This window comes from Maniola hyperantus, chromosome 12 (genome assembly GCF_902806685.2).
Source record: "Maniola hyperantus chromosome 12, iAphHyp1.2, whole genome shotgun sequence".
Classification (NCBI taxonomy): Eukaryota; Metazoa; Arthropoda; class Insecta; order Lepidoptera; family Nymphalidae; genus Maniola; species Maniola hyperantus.
In genome coordinates this window covers 5439335-5460266 of record NC_048547.1, presented here as the reverse complement: position 1 = coordinate 5460266, position 20932 = coordinate 5439335, and the positions used below count along the sequence as shown (strand labels likewise).

At 38.6% G+C, this 20932-nt stretch overlaps 1 protein-coding gene across 1 annotated transcript; it reads right to left on the bottom strand.

Annotated features, from left to right (window-relative positions):
• Positions 1-10321: 10321 nt before the first annotated feature.
• Positions 10322-16870, bottom strand: LOC117986872 (putative odorant receptor 92a). The gene is made up of 7 exons (XM_034973792.2): positions 16635-16870; positions 15996-16261; positions 15034-15220; positions 13763-13862; positions 13048-13152; positions 11739-11894; positions 10322-10689 (listed from the first exon to the last, which is right to left on the bottom strand). Exons 1-7 carry the CDS (start codon positions 16862-16864, stop codon positions 10633-10635), a joined length of 1101 nt encoding a protein of 366 aa, XP_034829683.1. The 5' UTR covers positions 16865-16870; the 3' UTR covers positions 10322-10632.
• Positions 16871-20932: the final 4062 nt, after the last annotated feature.

The window sequence follows — 20932 nt, the reverse complement described above, 5'->3', positions numbered from 1 at the left end:
AAGAGTGGAAGACATCTGAAAAGGTGGTCTGATGTGGTGTGGGGTGACATAAAAAAGGTTCCAGTTGCAGTATCGCTGTGGATATTTGCGAGAAATAGGCGGACGTGGAAAAGGATAGAGTGGTAAGTAGGTATGTGTCTACAGGACACACCGATTTGAAACCGCCGGACAGATGTGCATACATAATAATATACTAATTTTGTTTGTAATCAATAATTGTCAGTCAGTAATATTAGAGAGAGAGAGAGCCAACGTGTGCCCGACCTTCGTTATTTTATAAAAGCTAAAATTTTCTCTGCGTATTGTCCCCAACACTGGGAAGATCGTTTAAAACAAACGAGAAAGTTTAAAAGTTTAAGTACAAAGTCGCGGGCACAAGCTAGTATTATCTACATCATCTACTTAGTCTAAAAAACCAGACTATCGTCAAATACATGATTTAGATTATCGTTTTCTGAAGCCAGTCAAAAGAAAACTCATAAGTCACGTCGTCGGGTCTTCCATTTCCCGTAAAAGTAAATATTTGCATATTTGCACCTACGGAGATTTGTTTCGGTATCCACTAAAAAGTCCTAGGTACAATGCAAAGACATTCTTTTACAGCTCAACCATACCTACGATACGATACGATTGCCTACGATAGATTTAAATAATAATTAGGTAGGTAATTAACACGAAATAAACACGCACAACAGAGGGAAACGCTTAAGTGTGGAGACCAGCCCAGAGAGAAGAAGCAAGAACACAAAATAAAGTACCCTACACAATATAAGTAAATAAATAAAAAGTTAAATATCATCGATATACTAAAAACTAATAAGTAATTTAAATGTTGAATCGAAAGGTAGCGCTGCTTCAGTCTAGGTAAGTAGTATTCTCTAGAGGAGATTTCCATAGTCGCGCAGCAAGCTTTTTTTAGCTACAATATAAAACTTATTTATTAAAAGTATAGTCCAAAAAGGTGGGCCCATGCCATTTTCTTATTAGATTGTACAAAAAGATTCCTCAGGATAACGTAATTGACATGTCATGACCAGTTGGGGGCACAAAAGGACCGAGATTGTAGAAAATTCACCAACTGATAATGTCAGTCCGGTGAACAGCTCCTGTATTACGAAAACTAATGCAATCAATGCGATTATAATTTTTTCTTTCTTTTCTATTTCTTCTTTTTTGTCTTTTGATGTAATATACCTACTTTATTCAGCCCGTAGCTGTTCAAATTAGCGCAGCAGTAGCGCTGTTTTCTAAATTCATACAAATACAATATGCGCGTTCTTCGAGATTGTATTGTCGTCTAAAAATCTGTGCAAAGTCAAAACTTCAGTTACTGCCTGATCAGGTTTTAGACTAAACTATACGAAGTGCTTCAATTTCAACTTCCAAATGACCTCGTGCTTATATTTTATCAATCTAATTGTTAAATGTATGAATTTATAAACCAGCGACAAAATGATTTGCAAACTCAGGTTTACCCACGGTTGAATTGAGACAAATTCTGCCAGGTTACGACTTACAATAATTCATACACGTCCATTGCGTTATAGAATAAATGGATGTTTTTCAAGCGGAGCAGATAGTTACATAAGTATTATACGAAAATTTCCCGCTAATTCACGTCGCCGTCCCGCGCTGGATCCAACTCAATTTGGCCGAGGAAGACATTTTTAGAGTTTAAAGGATTGCGACTATCGCAATATATGTCAATCACAAGTTTCGTAATAGGTACAGCGACAGCTTTTAGAGACCAGAGACCGTTTGCGGCTCGCGGTTGGCAGGACCCGCTAGTAAATGCAGATGTTGCTGAAAATCACTCTCTCTCATTAGCCCTACTTAATAAAACGAAGACTATTTGCATTACCTAGGCTACTTTACTAGACTACTTTTCTCTTCTATTTCGAATACATTATGTAACTATTGTAAGCTTAGCAGATTATTTATTAGGCATTAGGTATGAACAGGTAAGTAGGTAGATTAAAACTCTTTCTCTCTGTTCATCATTGTAAGTCCTTTCATTAATGAAATAATGGTTGGAGGTTTGTAACAGTGCGATATGCGTACTCATATTATGTTCGAATAAACTAAGAGTAAGATATCAAGTTCTCTCGGGTTTAAGGTGTCTAGTGGTGACGGTGCTGTAAGCTGAGCAATTTAGCTTGCGTGTTTGATCGCTAATATTTCTACGAGCGCAGCGCAGCGATCTATTGTTGCTACTTGGCAGAGCCATCCCAAAGGTGGCTGCAGTACTCCATGCCAGACCCAACCTGAGCGTGATAAAGAGTAAGGCATTGTTTTGTTGTAAAGTACCGTTTTACCTTGTCCAGGATACCAAGTTTTATCAAAATGTACTTCGTGTAATTATGTGTAGGTATAAGAGCAAGATCCCACTGCCGCCCAGACCTTTCATATTTTTTATTAGAGCTCGCAAAAAAATAACACAGTTTCATGTACTTATATATAGTCTGAGTCGTAATTTTTACATTATGATAGGCACTCAGGAAATATACTTACACTAGCTTCTGCCCGCGGCTTCGCCCGCGTGGCCTACAGGAAACAAATGGCATTTTTTTTCAGAAACAAACATTATAACATCAGGACACGCACTCTGAACAGCACCGAATAACACAGTCAGTCAGTCAAGACTTTGAATTTTATATACATATTTAGAAGATTGATCATTATAGATTATTTAAAGCTAATAATCTAAATACCAATTTTCACGTCCCTAACTTCAAAAACATAGGACTTTCATATAACCTTCTAACCCCCATTTCATCCCTTTAGGGGGGGGGGGGGGGGATTTTCTCATAGTCGTTTCTTAGCTGACACCTAACCCCAAGAAAAAACCTATTTTCCAAATTTCAAGTTAATAATATCAATAATTAAAACTTTCCCATACAATCTTTCATCCCTATTTTACCACCCTTATGGGCAAATTTTCCAAAAATCCTGAAACACGTATTTCTTCATTTGTAATTGAAAATCCAAATACCAATTTTCATGCAAATAACTTGAAAAATGACCGACTTTCATACATACTTCCATCCCCCATTTAACCCACTTAGGGGTGGAATTTCGAAAAATCCTTTCTTCGTGGATACCTACTCTGTACAAAGAACATACCCTCCAAATTTCATGTCTTTAGGACCAGCGGTTTAGGCTGTGCGTTGATATCTATGTCAGTCAGTCAGTCAGTCAGGACTTTGAATTTTATATTATACATATTTAGATAAAAATTAACACTCAGATATTAAGAAAAGTGAGTAACGTTTCACGCGTCTTTAGCAACTGATATCATTAAATTGGCCCGAGGTACAAGCTAGCAAATATGCACACTATTAACACACAATAGCACACATTTTGTTTTTCAGAAAATAGACAAAATCTGGCGGTAGTGGGATCTTGGACTATAATATTATGACTGTGTTGTTGACTGTTCATGTATCTAAGTACGGGGTATTTTTTGAAAACACATTCTGTTCTTTAAAAGCTTTAAAAAGTGTAAAAGCTGTGATGAAAGAATGACACAAAACGGAATAATTCATTTTGGAAAACGTTCGTTAGTGTTTGACAAATCGACTGCTAAAGCTTTAAAGGCAGGTAGGTAGGCGTATGTACCTAGCTGTTCAAACAATAGCTAGCTAGCCAGCTAAGCCTTTAAAAGCTGATGTTAATTGAATTGGCTGCGGATTGCTGTCGTACGACGTCGTAATTGTGTTAGTTGGAAACATGTCAGCTCTCGACGACGTACTAACTGTGTGCAGTCGGTGAGACGAGTTTTTATGCATCACCGGGCTTTGCAAGTATTTTGTGTACAAACGTCGTTTGTTCATAAAATTTTTTATTCCTAGAAAAGGTGATAGAATAAAACGTATTTTACAAGCTTTTGGTGATAATTTTACATGTCATCTCCCAATATCCTGATTGTTCGAGGCACGCAGGTCTTCTTCATCCAGATCCGTTTCAGCGGATATTAGAGTGAGGACACACGATGCGTTTCCAGCGCGTTGCAGCGCCGCACCGCTGTAGATTTGAGTATTGGGTGCCACACGCGCACAGCATTGCCACTCCGGCAAAAAGTGGTATAGCGTTGCAACGCACCACCCCTCTCCGCGTCGTCTTTCTGATCCCAAGTACGTTGTGCGTGCGGTGCAGCTCAGTACGACGTCGTTACGCATCGTGTGACATGGTACAGCGATTTCTATGTAGGATGACGCAGCGGCAAAACTCAAGCGCCGCAACGCATCGTGTGGCTTCACTCTTAGCCTTAGTATTTAGAGAAGGTAGGCTTTATGGTGATATAGGTAAGGTGAATATTACCTATATTTATCTTATGAATGAAAAAGGCTCATATTATGTTACATTTTTATTTCTTTACAAGTTAGCTCTTGATTGCGATCTCACCTGGTGGTAAACCTTCAATACACTAACTTACAAGGGGTAATGGCAGTTTTAATAAACCCTTATCGGCATCGTACCGGAACGCTAAATCACTTAGCGGCAGGGCTTTTCCAGTAGGGTGGTCACAGGCCAGACCAGAGACAATTTAGAATTAATCATAAATTACCGAATTGGCCCTGCCGGGAATCGAACCCGGGACCTCCGAGTTAAAAAAACCACTGCGCTAGGGAGGTCGTCACATTCCGTCGCTGCGTCAGCGTCCAGCGATAAGAGCGAGGCTGTGTGTGTAAAGAATAGCTACTGCTGTTTGCGTAGGTACGTAGACTAGACACGCGACGCTGCGAGTCTAATTCACTTTACTAATATTCAATATCAGATGATGCGATGGAGCAAAGAGAATAACTCAACTGGGATTATTATTGGATAAAACTCGCTTCTTTCAGTCTTTTTGCGTTTGCAATTTTACATGTAGAGTGTTCCATATTAGGGACACGGAGAATAAGTGATTTGATTAAATCTTTATTACCTACTACTTTAGTTTTATGCCGAGTTCTACGAAAATTAATTTAATCACGAGACTCCATGGGATTCTTATGATTAAATTAGTTTAATCACAAGCATCCCATCCACTTAAACTTTTGAATATCTTTCGCATAACTCACCGTTAGTCTCTTCAATTAATATAACTTCTTATTTGAGCCTTTCTAGAACTGAAACTATTTAGATAAACTTGAAAGGTAAAATATTATTATCTCAATACAAAATTTCATCCAATTCATAAGAGTCGTGTCCGAGAAACCAATTAGGTAGGTACCTACATAACTCGTATCGTTATTAATGTAATATTGCGGGTCTCCTCTCAGGATGAGAAGAGCTTATAAGACCATAGCACACACGCTGGCCAAGTGCGGATTGGCACACTTAACACACTTTGAGAACATTGTGGAGAACTCTCTGACATGTAGGTTTCCTCTGGATGTTTTCCTTCACCGCTAAAGCAAGTGATAGGTATTTACCTAATTGCTTAAATCTCAAATAAGTAACTGCGGAAAGTTAGAGGTGCTTAGTACTTGTACTTTTTCCGGAGTTACGTCACTTCACGTCTGAGTCGCACCACCACTTCTATTGATAGGTATAGGTACCTACCCAATATTATTTCTTAAACAATCACAGTTAGAAGAAATGAAAACGAATGGCTTCGATATTCTCTTTTACGTTATTTAGCAGTGTTTGTCGGGGGTATGGTAATTTATGCTTAGTGGTCTGCTATATTGCGTTCTCAAGAAGTGGTTTTACTGTCTTTATTGGCAGTTTTATTTTCTTTTAGAGATTGAGAATCGCATTTAAAATACATAGGTATGAAAGAGTATCATTTAAGTTAAAGTGATTTCTTGGCGATCTCCATGGTGCATTGGTGTGCAGTCTCCTTACTCATTTGATAGGCGGACTGGGTTTGATTTTCGGCAGGGTCAATTTCCAATAGTGTAGTCTGTATACTAGATATAGGTAGGCCTCTTCGAAAGCCGCCACCAAACCCAGTGCTCTCCTCGGTGCCTCATTCAGTCGCTTTTCACCGCCTTCTTCAGGTCTTCGGTCCAGAGGCCAGGATCAATTTAACTTTAAGAAGAACAAGAAGTTAAAAGGCTCAGGTCAAGACTGGTGGAAGCTCCATCGTTTTCGCGCTCGAGTAAGATGCATGCTACAAATAAATCGATTGGGAATACGGGTTTAACAAACTAACATATCTCTTCAAAGTTTTCATCGTAGACTGCAACGTTACTTAACATTACAGTGAAACTTGTGATCGAATCAAAAATTAGCAGTCATTGGATTGGGGACTACAGACAGAAGTAAAAACTCAAAACCATGAAATAAGTAACTGGTTTTTTTTTTAATCTTAATTAAAAGTAGGTACTTATCAAATTATATCCTCTGTAACATGGTTGCCTGGTACAGATAGCTTCAAAGCGATAAGGCCGCCCAACTGTACAATTTTTTGTTGTGTAATGTTTTACTTTTGTGTTCCTTTTCATGATGGTGTACAACAGCCTAATATTCCAATTTAATTCAATTTCAATCAAAAATTTTCATAATTTGTAAATTAACATTGGTTTATAGATTTTACATTTATCGGCATTCCGAAAACTATTAATATTAGCATGTCGGTGACGCAACCTTGAAGTTTTTACTCATCTCAAAATCGTTCCATGCGCCCAAAGAAGTTTTCACTCCAAAAATATCCTCTAGGTCAAAGATAATATATTAAATATTATCTTTGTCTAGGTCTAGTTAATAATGTTAGGGTGAACTCAGGGATGATCTGTTTCTAAAATCCAAAACCAAATAGGTACACTGGAACAGCGGAATAAACGACCACGTATAGTACGCGACCACGGAACAGAAAAAACATCAAGATGGCAATTGGGGAGGGAACGCCCCGCTTACTCGCACAGCCCCCGCGTTAAATCGGTGCGGGCGAGCGCGGGTGACGTGTTGGTGTGCGGGAGGTTCCCCCGCTTCATACCCCGATTGCTATCTCAACCTGTCGCGTACTTATAGGTGTGTCAGTTGGGCAGTGTAGGTATTTATTCCGATCACGTAATGCGGCAGGTCTGGGAAGTGGGAACCGAGACAAATAGGCATGCACTCGGTGGCACTTATTTTCTCCCTAATCGCGTTATTTATCTTTCAAACCAAACTTAAACTTTGAAAAATACAACTTTATAAGTCAGAAGGTAGCAGAAATTCTGATCAAAATTTAAAACAGGTTAAGGGATCAATCGTAGGTTACATACTTAAAATAATAATTGTAATCCGAAAGTGTGTATGTCTGTCTGCTTTTCACGGTCTTTTCACGGTGTGTGAAGTCTGCCAATCCACACTTGGCCAGCGTGGTAGACTATGGGCAAAACCCTTCTCACCCTGAGTGGGGACCCGGGCTCTGTAGTGAGCCGGCGATGGGTTGATCATGTTCATCATGAATCTAATTGCAAACGACTTAGTGTCCTGCAACAAATGACAGTCAATTTCCTAAGTTATTGGGTAACTTAAGAGATCAGCTGAAATGATTTCAATAGTATTGAATTTCCGCGAAAGATGGATAACAATGGCGATGGCAGAACATCGTACTCCGTATGCAAGTACAGTACCCGCCAGGAAATATTGTACATAGACCTTTAGAAAGAGATAGCAGTTTCGTAGAGCGTTGTCTCTGTCGTTGAGACCGACAAGACGTCACATAGGTATGATAGAGACAACACTCTACAAAGCTGAAATCTCATTCTAAAGGTCGATGTACAATATTTCTTACAGTTCTTGCAATTCACGAAGGCGAGTGGAGTGAACTTTACTTGTGGTTACGTCGTTTACACGGGAATTGCGTAAGTGATACCGATACGACTGTACCTTAAGCATGAGCCACTCGCCCTCGTGAAATGCAAGAACTATACCGGCTACTGTACACAAGTAGTTATTTTTGTTGGTCACTTTGTGCTTCCAATAATTGTACACAGCCACAACAAACTATGAAATCGAAAGAGACACTAACCGCAGACTTTCGAGCTTACATTTTATTTAGTAAAGAAGCTCGACTTACTTTTCAAATTTTTATAAAGATGATAGGTATTTGGCTGCGCTCCAACTCTGTACCAATGTGGTTTGAGCTAAAGGTATAGTACACGACAGGTTGAAATGGCAATCGGGGAGGGAACGTCCCACACACCCGCACAGCCCCCGCGCCCCCGGGGCGTCCCCCGCCTCATACCCTGATTGCTATCTCAACCTGTCGCGGACTAATACTTACCTAGTGATATTTTGGTAAGTATTAATTTTAGGTACAAAGTTAAGGAGAATTCATTGAATTTTCCAAAACTTCGTAAAGAAAAATACAGATTGAATATTATGAAACAAGATTTTTATCATAGAAATACATTTGAAGTTATTCAGATATTTTATGATAACACATTATATAAACTTATGAAGAGACCAATACAGTTGAATAGAACAATCGTGAGGGGTGCTAGAGGGATGAGGCGATAGAAGACTAGGTACCCTAATAATTGCACATGCTACTAATTCAAAACTCTATCCCAGGAGAGAAGTTAAAGTATAGGAAACTCTATTACGTAATCCCATAGAAATGACAAAATATTATGTACTTAGTGGACGCTAACCCAAAGAATAACCATTTTGAGTTGCCAATCAATTACAAACATGTTTAAAAAAACATTCGAAATTCAATTCAAAAATGTTTTCAAAAACATTCGAAATTCCATTCCATATCATATTTCGTTGTGATTGGTTGGTGTCTCAAAATGGTTAACGCCTGCTGAGTTTTTGTCTTTGTGATTTGTATGGAATTATGTAACAGAGAGAGAGAGAGAAAGAGAGAGAGAGAGTCCTATACTAACTTCTCGCCGTGGATAGAGTATAGTGTAGAGTTTTAGTCGATGAGGCACGTACGGTGACAAATCTACCTATGTGCTAAGGTGCGAAGACTAGTGTCGCACTAGACTATTGAACACTATACTGTAGCTATTACACTAGATACTATTCATGTCGGTTTCTCCGTAAACATTAAAGGAGATGAGTCACTGAAAGTTCTCCTTACATTGTGATCCAATTACTTCTTGTTAGCTTGTCTTAGCATATTGAAGAAGGAATAAGCCGATGCCATTTTCTGAAAAGTGAAAACAGCATAACTAATAGCTTAGAATACCTAGTTATTATTATAATATATCACCAGCTTATGTCCGCGACTTCGTGCGCGTGGATTTTGATTAATTTTAAAACCAGTGGGTACTCTGATTTTCCGAGTAAAAATGTCACAGGTCAAGCCTATTTCAATCTAAAGGTTATCTTTATACATGCAAAAAATCACGTCAATACGTTGCTCCGTTGCGGCGTAATTAAAGGGCAACCCAACAAAGAAATACTCTCTCGTATTTTTTTATCCCGGAAAATCATAGAACTTCCACTGGAATTTTACAAAGATCGAAGTCTATAAAAAATATTTTTCTAAAAAAACCTGTCAAGTGCGAGTTAGACTCGCGCACCAAGGGTTCCGTACTATTCGTTCAGTACAAGAAATATTTTTTTTGTGATGGAACCACAAATTCACGGTTTTCAGATTTTTCATTTATGTTTAGCTGTGAGAATTTCATGATTCTAGGTAAACAGGAGTTTTTTTCTCTCTGGAGATACGGAACCCTCAAAGCAACAATTTCCAGTATTTCAGAAAGTGTAACTTAACGAATGTTTACCAAAACAATAAGACGACGTATTTACCGGGAAGAACTTCAGCAGAAAAGTTTACCTTCTATGATCATGTGCAGCACTGACATACTGTTGTCTATAGGTACATACTGTATTAACAATATAGGTATAGCTCGCATAACTGAGCAGGCTCCTGCGGTAGTGGAACGGTGCGGGAGGGGTTCCGGTTGTCAAAGTTGACGAATCGCTGAGCTCTCGCGTCACGTCATCACACCCCCCCCGTACCGCTCCACTACCGCAGGAACCTACTCAGTTATGCCCGTAATCATTTTGTGTTTTTTAAGAGTCCATATCAGTTTTTGCTTTTAAATTTATTCCAAAAATATGCTAGATATTTTGTTTACCCAGAAGAAAAAACGGTTGTGAAAGCTTCGGCAGTTATATGGTTTTGCCAGATAGAAAATGCAACGAAAACTAAGTATCCTATGTTTCTAACTAATTTTTTCAAATTTTTGCACTTATTTGGTTCTGCCAGAATACCCTCGATATGTACTTAGTGGACGCTAACCCAAAGAATAACCATTTTGAGTTGCCAATCAATTACAAACATGTTTAAAAAAACATTCGAAATTCAATTCAAAAATGTTTTCAAAAACATTCGAAATTCCATTCCATATCATATTTCGTTGTGATTGGTTGGTGTCTCAAAATGGTTAACGCCTGCTGAGTTTTTGTCTTTGTTTTTTGTATGGAATTATGTAACAGAGAGAGAGAGAGAAAGAGAGAGAGAGAGTCCTATACTAACTTCTCGCCGTGGATAGAGTATAGTGTAGAGTTTTAGTCGATGGGGCACGTACGGTGACAAATCTACCTATGTGCTAAGGTGCGAAGACTAGTGTCGCACTAGACTATTGAACACTATACTGTAGCTATTACACTAGATACTATTCATGTCGGTTTCTCCGTAAACATTAAAGGAGATGAGTCACTGAAAGTTCTCCTTACATTGTGATCCAATTACTTCTTGTTAGCTTGTCTTAGCATATTGAAGAAGGAATAAGCCGATGCCATTTTCTGAAAAGTGAAAACAGCATAACTAATAGCTTAGAATACCTAGTTATTATTATATATCACCAGCTTATGTCCGCGACTTCGTGCGCGTGGATTTTGATTAATTTTAAAACCAGTGGGTACTCTGATTTTCCGAGTAAAAATGTCACAGGTCAAGCCTATTTCAATCTAAAGGTTATCTTTATACATGCAAAAAATCACGTCAATACGTTGCTCCGTTGCGGCGTAATTAAAGGGCAACCCAACAAAGAAATACTCTCTCGTATTTTTTTATCCCGGAAAATCATAGAACTTCCACTGGAATTTTACAAAGATCGAAGTCTATAAAAAATATTTTTCTAAAAAAACCTGTCAAGTGCGAGTTAGACTCGCGCACCAAGGGTTCCGTACTATTCGTTCAGTACAAGAAATATTTTTTTTGTGATGGAACCACAAATTCACGGTTTTCAGATTTTTCATTTATGTTTAGCTGTGAGAATTTCATGATTCTAGGTAAACAGGAGTTTTTTTCTCTCTGGAGATACGGAACCCTCAAAGCAACAATTTCCAGTATTTCAGAAAGTGTAACTTAACGAATGTTTACCAAAACAATAAGACGACGTATTTACCGGGAAGAACTTCAGCAGAAAAGTTTACCTTCTATGATCATGTGCAGCACTGACATACTGTTGTCTATAGGTACATACTGTATTAACAATATAGGTATAGCTCGCATAACTGAGCAGGCTCCTGCGGTAGTGGAACGGTGCGGGAGGGGTTCCGGTTGTCAAAGTTGACGAATCGCTGAGCTCTCGCGTCACGTCATCACACCCCCCCCCCGTACCGCTCCACTACCGCAGGAACCTACTCAGTTATGCCCGTAATCATTAATTAAATCTTCTCAAATGTATCAAACACAAAAAATGTTTATACCTATGTCCGTTATAGACTTTGAAACCATCCAACCGATGTGCCCCAAACCGGTTTCATTAGAAAGGCAATAATGTGAAGATGTTTTAAGCGTACCATACGCCCGGCAACCAGCACTTATATTTAAAAAAATCTAAGCTCACATTTGAAAATGTTTGCATTGAAAATTCCTCGAAGCCAGGAACTTTAAGCGGGAGCGGTTTAAGAGATCTCTGCATGATAAGCACCAGATAAGGCCGGATCACGGGACCAGCGTTCCAGAAAGGAATATTCCAACACGCATAAGATATAGAGTGGATCTAGGATTAAAATAGAATTATGGTAGGTAATTTTAATTAACTAAACTTCCACGAGCAAAGAATTCGGGTCACTTACCGAAATAAAGACTATTGTGATCGACCCAGATTCTTTAATCGTGAGTTTATTTTCATAACGTCATCTAAATACTATAATATTATAAATGCGAAAGTGTGTCTGTCTGTCTGTCTTTCTGCTAGCCTTTCACGGCCATCCGATTTTGACGAAATTTGGTACAGAGATAGCTTGCATCCTGGGGAAGGACATAATATGCTACTTTTTATGCCGGAAAATCAAAGAGTTCCCACGGGATTTTATCAACATAAATCCCGCGGACGAAAGCGCGGGCAACGCCTGGTATAGGTACTATAGGTATATAAAAGAAAAGCTGACTAACTGACTGATTGACTGACTCACTGACTGACTGATCTATCAACCCACAGCTCAAAGTACTGGACGGATCGTGCTGAAATTTGGCATGCAGATAGTTATAATATGACGTAGACCTCCGCTAAGAAAGGATTTTTGAAAATTTACCCCATGAGGGGTTTTAAAAAAACAGCTAATAACGCAACACGCAGATGAAGTCACGGGCATCATCTTATAAATCCATCCATACTTAATATTATAAATGCGAAAGTGTGTCTGTCTGTCTGCTAGCTTTTCACGGCTCAACCGTTCAACCGCTTTTGACGAAATTTGGTACAGAGGTTGCTTGCAACTCGGGGAAGGACATAGGCTACTTTTTATCCCGGATAATTTAAGCATTTCCACAGGATTTTTAAAAACCTAATACCACGCGTACGAAGTCGTGGGCATCAGCTAGTTTAAAATAAGTGGGAGGTCAACGCTTTGACGCCTGGGAGGGTGAATTTAGGAATTTATTATTTCTATTATATAGGGTCATGTATTTTATTTATTTATTCAGATACAAGTAAGCTCTTACTGTTATGTCATCTGGTAGTAAGTAAGTGGTGATGCAGCCTACAATGGAAGCGGGTTAACTTAGAAAGGGTACATGTATTTTCTGCGGGAAGCTTCGGTCGCCAATCGCTGCTAGTTTTATCGCCAAAGTCAAACCCGCTTTGGTAGAGCCGCAAGTTCACCGAGGAATGAACATTTTTGATTTTTTTTTTGGAATCATGAATTGTTTACCTTAAGGGATAAAGTTGTACACAAATAGCTTGGAATAAAAAGCAATATGACTGCAGCAAATAAAATCATTATCAGAATTGCGTTAAATTGACCCTCGTCCCAGCTCTGAAAAACAGAATTATTAGTTACAAGTTTACAGCAAATAATTTAAAGGTTACTTGAAAACAATATTAATTACCTATTAAAAATATAAATCTATTATTATTTATTTTTACAGTGTTATCATCGTAACTTAAAAAAAATGTTTCTTCAAATGCATGCACTTGGCCGGATTTAGGCTGCTTTTTGCCTTGGAAAACCAACGAGTTCCCTTGGAATTTTCAAAAAACCTATGTCCACACGGACAAAGTCGCCGCAGGCATCATCTAGTCCATACTCCATGCTAATATTATAAATGCGAAAGTGTGTCTGTCTGTCTGTCTGCTAGCTTTTCACGGAACAATTTTACCGATTTTGATGAAATTTGGTACTTACAGAGTTAGCTTACATCCCGGGGCTACTTTTTATCCCGGAAAATCAAAGAGTTCCCACGGAATTTATAATAACAAAAATCCACGCGGGTGAAGTCGCGGGCATCATCTAGTAGTCTCTCAGCCGTACTCAGAGTAGCTTAATCGTTACTTAAGGCATTCCTTACCATACTAATTCATGCCTTAAGCAACGATTAAGCGACTCTGAGTGCGGCCGTATAACTCAATAGTCATAATATTCTTACCTCTGCTGCAGAATAGGCGCTAAAACATACTACAGGTGCGGAAAGTATCTGTTCAAACATCAATAATTTCTTGTAGACCCTGGCGAACTGCTCAGTTAAGCTACAACATAGTATGGTTTTGATACACTCGCTAGTGCAGTTTTAGAAATGAAAGTTTATTCACTGTAGTGTATCTACCGAGAAAATTTTTTTTACAAAAAAAATAAAAACCGACTTCGTTACACAAACACTAAAAATTGAAAAATAATTTAATTTATTACCGAATATATTATGTATACAAGAGTTAATATAGTTCCATAATAATATTTTTGGGTTCCGGTGCCAATTAGCTTTAGCTGCGCGAATCGTCTAGACTTCATATTTTTATAGGACTCCACAATGGCACCTCATTGGCACCGACCCCAAAAATATTATTATGGAACTATATTAACTCTTGTATACATAATATATTCGGTAATAAATTAAATTATTTTTCAATTTTTAGTGTTTGTGTAACGAAGTCGGTTTTTATTTTTTTTGTAAAAAAATTTTATTTCACAATTTTTAGTGGCTTCATGGAATTATGCTATGACTGGTTAAAAATCTACTGTTTACTAAGCTATTACACTGATCGCGAGCAATTTACTCTTATCCGTTGAGGAGTTCCAGTATCTATCTTCGAAGATGTTCATCAGATCTTCACCAAATTGAAATGGGACCAACTTTGAAGTATACCCTTTCAAACAAAAAAAGAATTTCCAAAATCGGTCCAGGCGTTTTCGAGTAATCGGGGAACATACATAAAAAAAAAAAAAAAAAAATCGGTTAAAAAGATGGTAAAAAAGCAGTGCTGGCCGCCACGGAAGCTTAAAATGCTATAATCCGCTAAAGCGGATTATATCAAATTAAGCTTGTTGTTCCTTGTACCTATATCATAGTATTCCGCAAAATAACGCTGCTTTTCTAACCACCATTAACGTTAGTTTAGTTTTAAAGTTGTCGGCATAGAGTTATGAGATAACCACATCACTGGTTGTCGGTCTGTCTGTCGTGTTTGTCAAGAAACCTATAGGGTAGTTCCCGTTGACCTAGAATCATAAAATTTGGCAGGTAGGTAGGTCTTATAGCAAACGTAAAGGGAAATTAAAAAAAAAAACCAGTCTTTAGCTACTCGGGAAGTTAGTTTAAAATCGATTGTAAGATGCAAAACAAGTTGACGTGGATATGCGTCGCTCGGGTGAAATTTCCGTTTTTTTAAATTGGAGGTTATAAAACCCTTGTTTGTTTGTTACGTGTTCATCAGGTTGTGATGCTGCACGATGTTTTTCATTCGTTGTCGTATTAAATGGTCGAAAGTTTCCCTTTCTCGTTTATTATTTGTTGGTCGTATTCCGACCATGACGTCTTCGATATGCCATATGATAATATCAGCCTTGCAGACTATCTGTCTAATCCAAACAATTTGGGTTCCGATCATGACTGAAAATTATCATTATTTATTAAAATTTTGATAATATTATGTAATTTTAAGGTCTGTTTACACATTTGTAATAGAGAGCGCAATGAGTGGCGAGTGGGACGCGAGTTACCTGTTCATTACATTCGTTTTCTGGTCTCCTTGGCTCTCAGTCCGCCCAGTGACATGATAATGCGCGGAATGTTGATGACATGTGGAGAGTGGCGCGCTGCTGCGTGGATGCTGAGGCAGCGGCCACTTTGATTGACTGACGCTCTGACAGTCCTAGTGGTCGTCAATCAATTCAAGCTCCCACTCTTATATTACCTTTTTGAGGTGAGGCGTTACGGAGAATTGAAAGAATAACTCAAATTTTAACTTGGAAGGACAACATTGCTCAGCAGCGCCAGCCTGAGCAAGCTCGGCGCCCTAGGCGAATAACTGAAATCCTACCTCTTGAGACAAATATTTCCGAGAAATGTATTTTTTATTCTACAAAATTACTCAACTCAAGACAAAAAGACATACCTACTTACCTAGATAATAATAGATTATTGTGCTTGCAATTGAAGTTAAAAAAATAGAAATTGTTTTACAGAAAACTCACAACTGCACGATTGCGAAACAGATGTGTGAACTGTGAACAGGAAAAACGAGCTTCTCGCTTGTCACTCGTCACACCATCTCTTACGAATGTGTACATGTACCTTTATTGTAGGTAAGTGTTCGATTGTGTACCTATACAGTATATTTCTAAAATAATTCGTAAATTCTAAATTATAAAAATTAGGTACTCACATGTATAGTTAAATGCGTAAGCAATAACGCAAGCACTTGAAAATATAAATGCCATTTCGTATATTGGTGTCTTACTAAAATCTGTTTCAAAGTACCAAAAGGGGAATAGCAGTGGCCTTTTGCCTTTCCCTGGCTCGTGTGTTAAAAGATGATAGATCAGAAAGGAAGCTGAGAAACAATTCATCCCACAAGCAACGCCCATAGTGAATATTATAGTTAATTTGAGAACTTTACGTGTTTCTATCTGATGCTGAAAAAATCTCTTCCTGTAAATAAGAGAAACAATCAGCAGCTGTTCATGTTTATCCGTACATTCAGTGACATGGTATTTTCACATCCATTCGACAAAGATCGATAGTAAAATGCCGTCTATTGAGGGGATTTAATCCATGGATACCGATTGATCAAACTATCGATCCACCATCAATCGATGATAGATCGATGTGATCTACCACCGATCGACAGTTCTCGACGGACATTTGATCCATTTATATCTGCATCGATTGATTCATTTTATCATCGATCCGATCGGTAAATATTTAATATTGAGCAATCGACAGGTCGATTTGATAATAAGTCAATGGTTGGCGTTTTTTGAAATTACTAAAAATTACTATAAATTTTGTAAATTAGACCTACCTGTACTTTTCACCTCTAGTACATATAAACAAAAAGTCTTCTTGCATTGAGCGTTGCATTCTGTGATAGTCACTTACATGCACTTTACTGCAAAATTGAATCAGTAACTTGTATGACAATATAAGAATGTAGTTTCCGGCTTCTGTCAAGAAGGGTATATCGAAAATGTCCAACCCATGGTAAAATGACAAACAGAGTAGGCCCAAAGCAGTAAATACTAAGAGCAGCATTATTGTCTTTACGATATAACTGAAAAAATTACGAAAATTGGCGTTTAAACCGGGTCTGTGCAAATAATAATAACAACTTTTTCAAACTCGAGTCGAGTTATGAATATCACAATTTTAATCTTACTTAGCTTACGGCCGCACTCAGAGTCGCTTAAGGCATGAATTAGTATGGATAAGGAATGCCTTAAGTAACGATTAAGTGACTCTGAGTATGGTTGTTAGACCACTTCATCTTATAATGTGAGCTTGCTGTCAGTGAAAAAGCTGTTTGTAAAAACAACATTATAAGCATATTGTACACATTTTGTACTAACGTGTATTTAGGGATCGGTCCGTCCAATACTTGAAACACTTTTAAGAGGAAATAAAAGGTTTTATAAAACTCCCTTGAGTCAATAATCCCCTTTGTGTAGTCATCGTATTCTATATCTAAAACTCCCTTTTTAAACATTCTTGTTGAAATAAACGAGGTAAATCTGAAACTGCATATTATATATGTTCGTAACGTATGTGTGTAACGTGTAGCGCATATTACTATACACACTACACAGTTAGTTCGTATTACGAACGACGTTTTGCTCTTTGTAATCGACTCTATTACTTGGTTAGTGTAATATAAACCCGACTTTGGTACAAATGATATTTTTCTGTAGTAATTTTGTGGTGTACAATAAAAGTATATAATATTCTCACTAGTATTCTAAATTGTCCAATAAGTAATCAAGCATGGTCCCAGGCTTCTCTTCCAATCAGGTATGGAGGTCTGGGAATTCGCAAAATTTCTAGTGTTTCGCTGCCAGCATTTCTTTCCTCTGTTTACAGTACACACACTCTCTATGGCAAGATTATATCCAATTCTTTGGGTTCCATAGAGGTGTCTGGCTTAACAGAGACAAGAAATGAATGGTCCATGCATAGTCCCAGCCAAGTGCCGGTTTCTCTTTCTTCCCAGAGACAGTGGGACGACATTATTTGCAAAACGACATTTGACACTTTACTAGCAAACGCAAATTCTAAAAAAGACCGTGCTCGTCTTCTCGCTGTCTCTGCAAAAGAGTCCGGCTACTGGCTACATGCTCTTCCCTCTGCCAACCTGGGCACTATGTTAGACCATACGACACTTTCTGTTCTCATTGGTCTTAGGCTTGGCGCCACAATAAACCAGCCTCACCGTTGCCACTGCGGTGACTGCGTTGACGCCTTCGGCCACCATGGGCTCTCCTGTTCGAGAAGCGCTGGACGCTTCTCCCGCCATAGTACCCTTAACGACATCATCCGGAGGTCCCTTGCCACCGCCCATGTGCCAGCTGTACTAGAACCTATTGGTTTGGCACGTAGCGATGGCAAGAGACCTGATGGTATGACGCTCGTACCGTGGAAGATGGGCAGGTCGCTTGTTTGGGATGCAACTTGTGTAGACACTTTAGCTGCATCCCACATTCAGGCGACCTCCTCTATGGCGGGTGCAGCGGCCATCAGCGCCGAACAGGCCAAGAGGCGCAAATATGAAAACCTCGATGGGAGCTTCGTATTCGTGCCTTTTGGTGTGGAGACCTTGGGGCCGTGGGGCCCGGGGGCTCGAGCTCTTTTTGAAGAAATTGCGAAAAGAGTTATCGAGTCAACCGGGGACCCGAGAGCTGGCAGCTACCTTGGTCAAAGAATTAGTTTGGCCATCCAAAGGGGTAATGCTGCCAGCATCTTGGGTACAATGCCTCGCTGCGGTGGTCTCGATGAGGTTTTAGATTTAATTTAATTTATTTTAGTTTTAATTTAATGTTGTTTTTTTTAGATTTAAGTTTATTAATAGTTTATTTAAATAAAAGTATATTCATTCATTCATTCATTCATATTTTACCGGTCTTACTACAAATACAAAGCCTAATAGCTGTATATGTTAGAGCCTAGCGGTCTAGATGTATTTTCTAACATATTACATAATTATACAACTAATTCATATGTATGAAAATTAAAATCCGGTACAAATTTATCAAAATTCTGACTACTTTAACCCCATGTTATCATCTAGTGGGAACACCGCCGATGGGAGTTGGTTCCACAGTTTGCATGTGCGTGGAAAGAAGGATCTGGCACAGCGGACGGTCGAAGTGCACCAGACAACCACTTGGTGATTAATGAATTAATAAAAATATGCGTTGATACTAGATTGCGAACAAGATTCGTAATAGCGCAGTTAAACATAGTAGTTATCGCAACAACTAGGAGTGACAATTTGCTGAAACGTCTTCTCTTTTATTAGCAGCCCTCGACGTTTTCTGGGTCATAATTTTTAGTTCCAAATAGCATTCGCCGCATCGCCCTGAGCTATGTCGTGTACAAAGCAATCACGGTTGAATACCTGTAGCTCTTATTTCATTTGATACTAGGCTTAGTTTCCTATGAAAATGATTTATCCAACGTACAATGTATATATGGAATCCCGAGTTTCTGCTGTAATTATGTCGCTTGATGTAAGGGAGGAAGTTTTAGCTGATTGTGTAAGAAGTTTAAGAAAGCCTTATTCAATTTTAAAAGCACCTTTGTGGTAGAAAGGAAAGAAATTACAGGATTTCACTCTTTACGTTGTATTCAAATTTTTTTAAATGTTAATAACGATTTATTCATAACTAGCCGATTCCCGCGACTTCGTCTGCGTGGATTTACATTTTTAAAAATCCCGCGGGAACTCTTTGATTTTCGGGGATAAAAAGTAGCCTACGTGTTAATCCATTGTATAATCTATCTCCAATCCAAATTTTATCCAAATCCGTTCAGCCGTTTTTGCGTGATTGAGTAACATACATCCAAACATCCAAACATCCACACTTTCACATTTATAATCTTATTAGGATTAGGATTAAGATTACATACGCGGTCTACACGAATGTGAACTGCCGCATTTGGGTCACTATTGTTGCTTTCGTGTGATTTTTATCTTCTTACTCATCTTGTGTTAACTCATCAGCGATAACTCATTTTATACGCCATGTTATATGAACGTAACATATCTATGGTATTTTATATCATTGGTTCAAAGCTTCACAATATTATTATTTTAGCAATGGCAAGATCTTAGCAGTGCCTAGTAGGAATGTGGAGGCAAAAGCAGAGAGTGTAATTAAATTTACGTAGGAACGGTAAATATTTCATTATCCTATTCGCTAGAATGGCAACACCGCACAGGTAAAAGCAGCGTTACTAGACCCCCTTCCATTAGGTGGACGGTCTATTTTAAGTGAGTTGCTAGGAGCCGCTTGACACAAGACCCTGTTCTGTGGATATCTCAAGAAACCTACTAGCAGCAGTCAATGTCTAGGTATTGATTGAAACAACGGAGACGACGAAATGTATTTCAAGGTAGATACTTATCTTAAATATTTATAAGGAAAAGGTGACTGATTGACTGACTGACTGACTGATTGACTGACTGATTTATCAACGCACAGCTCAAACTACTAGACGGATCGGGCTGAAATTTGGCATGCAGTATGCTATTATGACGTAGGCATCCGCTAAGAAAGGAGCCTAAGGGGGTGAAATAGGGGTTTGAAATTTGTGTAGTCCAGGCGGACGAAGTCGCTAACATAAGCTAGTTCCTCAATATAAGAAAGAGTCTCTCAGAGTCACTCAGTGGGCGATGGAGAGATCTATGCTTGGAGTTTCTCTATCAAATATCAATTAATCAGACATTCGGAGATCCGTAGGAGAAATAGATTAACCGACATAGCTCAACGGTTTGCGAAGCTGAAGTGGCAATGGGTAAGGCACATCGTTCGAAAAACCGATAGACGTTGGGGGTCTCAAGGTGTTAGAAGAACCCCCAAGTAGATGGACGCTGGATTCAGGCGACGCAAAACCGTGGCGTTTGGAAGTTCCAAGAGAACTATATCCAGAAAGAAGTCTTCTCTTCTTCTTCTCTTAATATATGGCTTTTTCCAGTGCCATGTCAGCACAATGCACTTTGCCAGTCTCAAGTAGCTTGAAGGAGACAGAGAGAAGTCTATCGGTTGATAATGATGATGATGATGACTTATTCCTCCATGACTTATTAGAAAAGTCAGGACACAATGT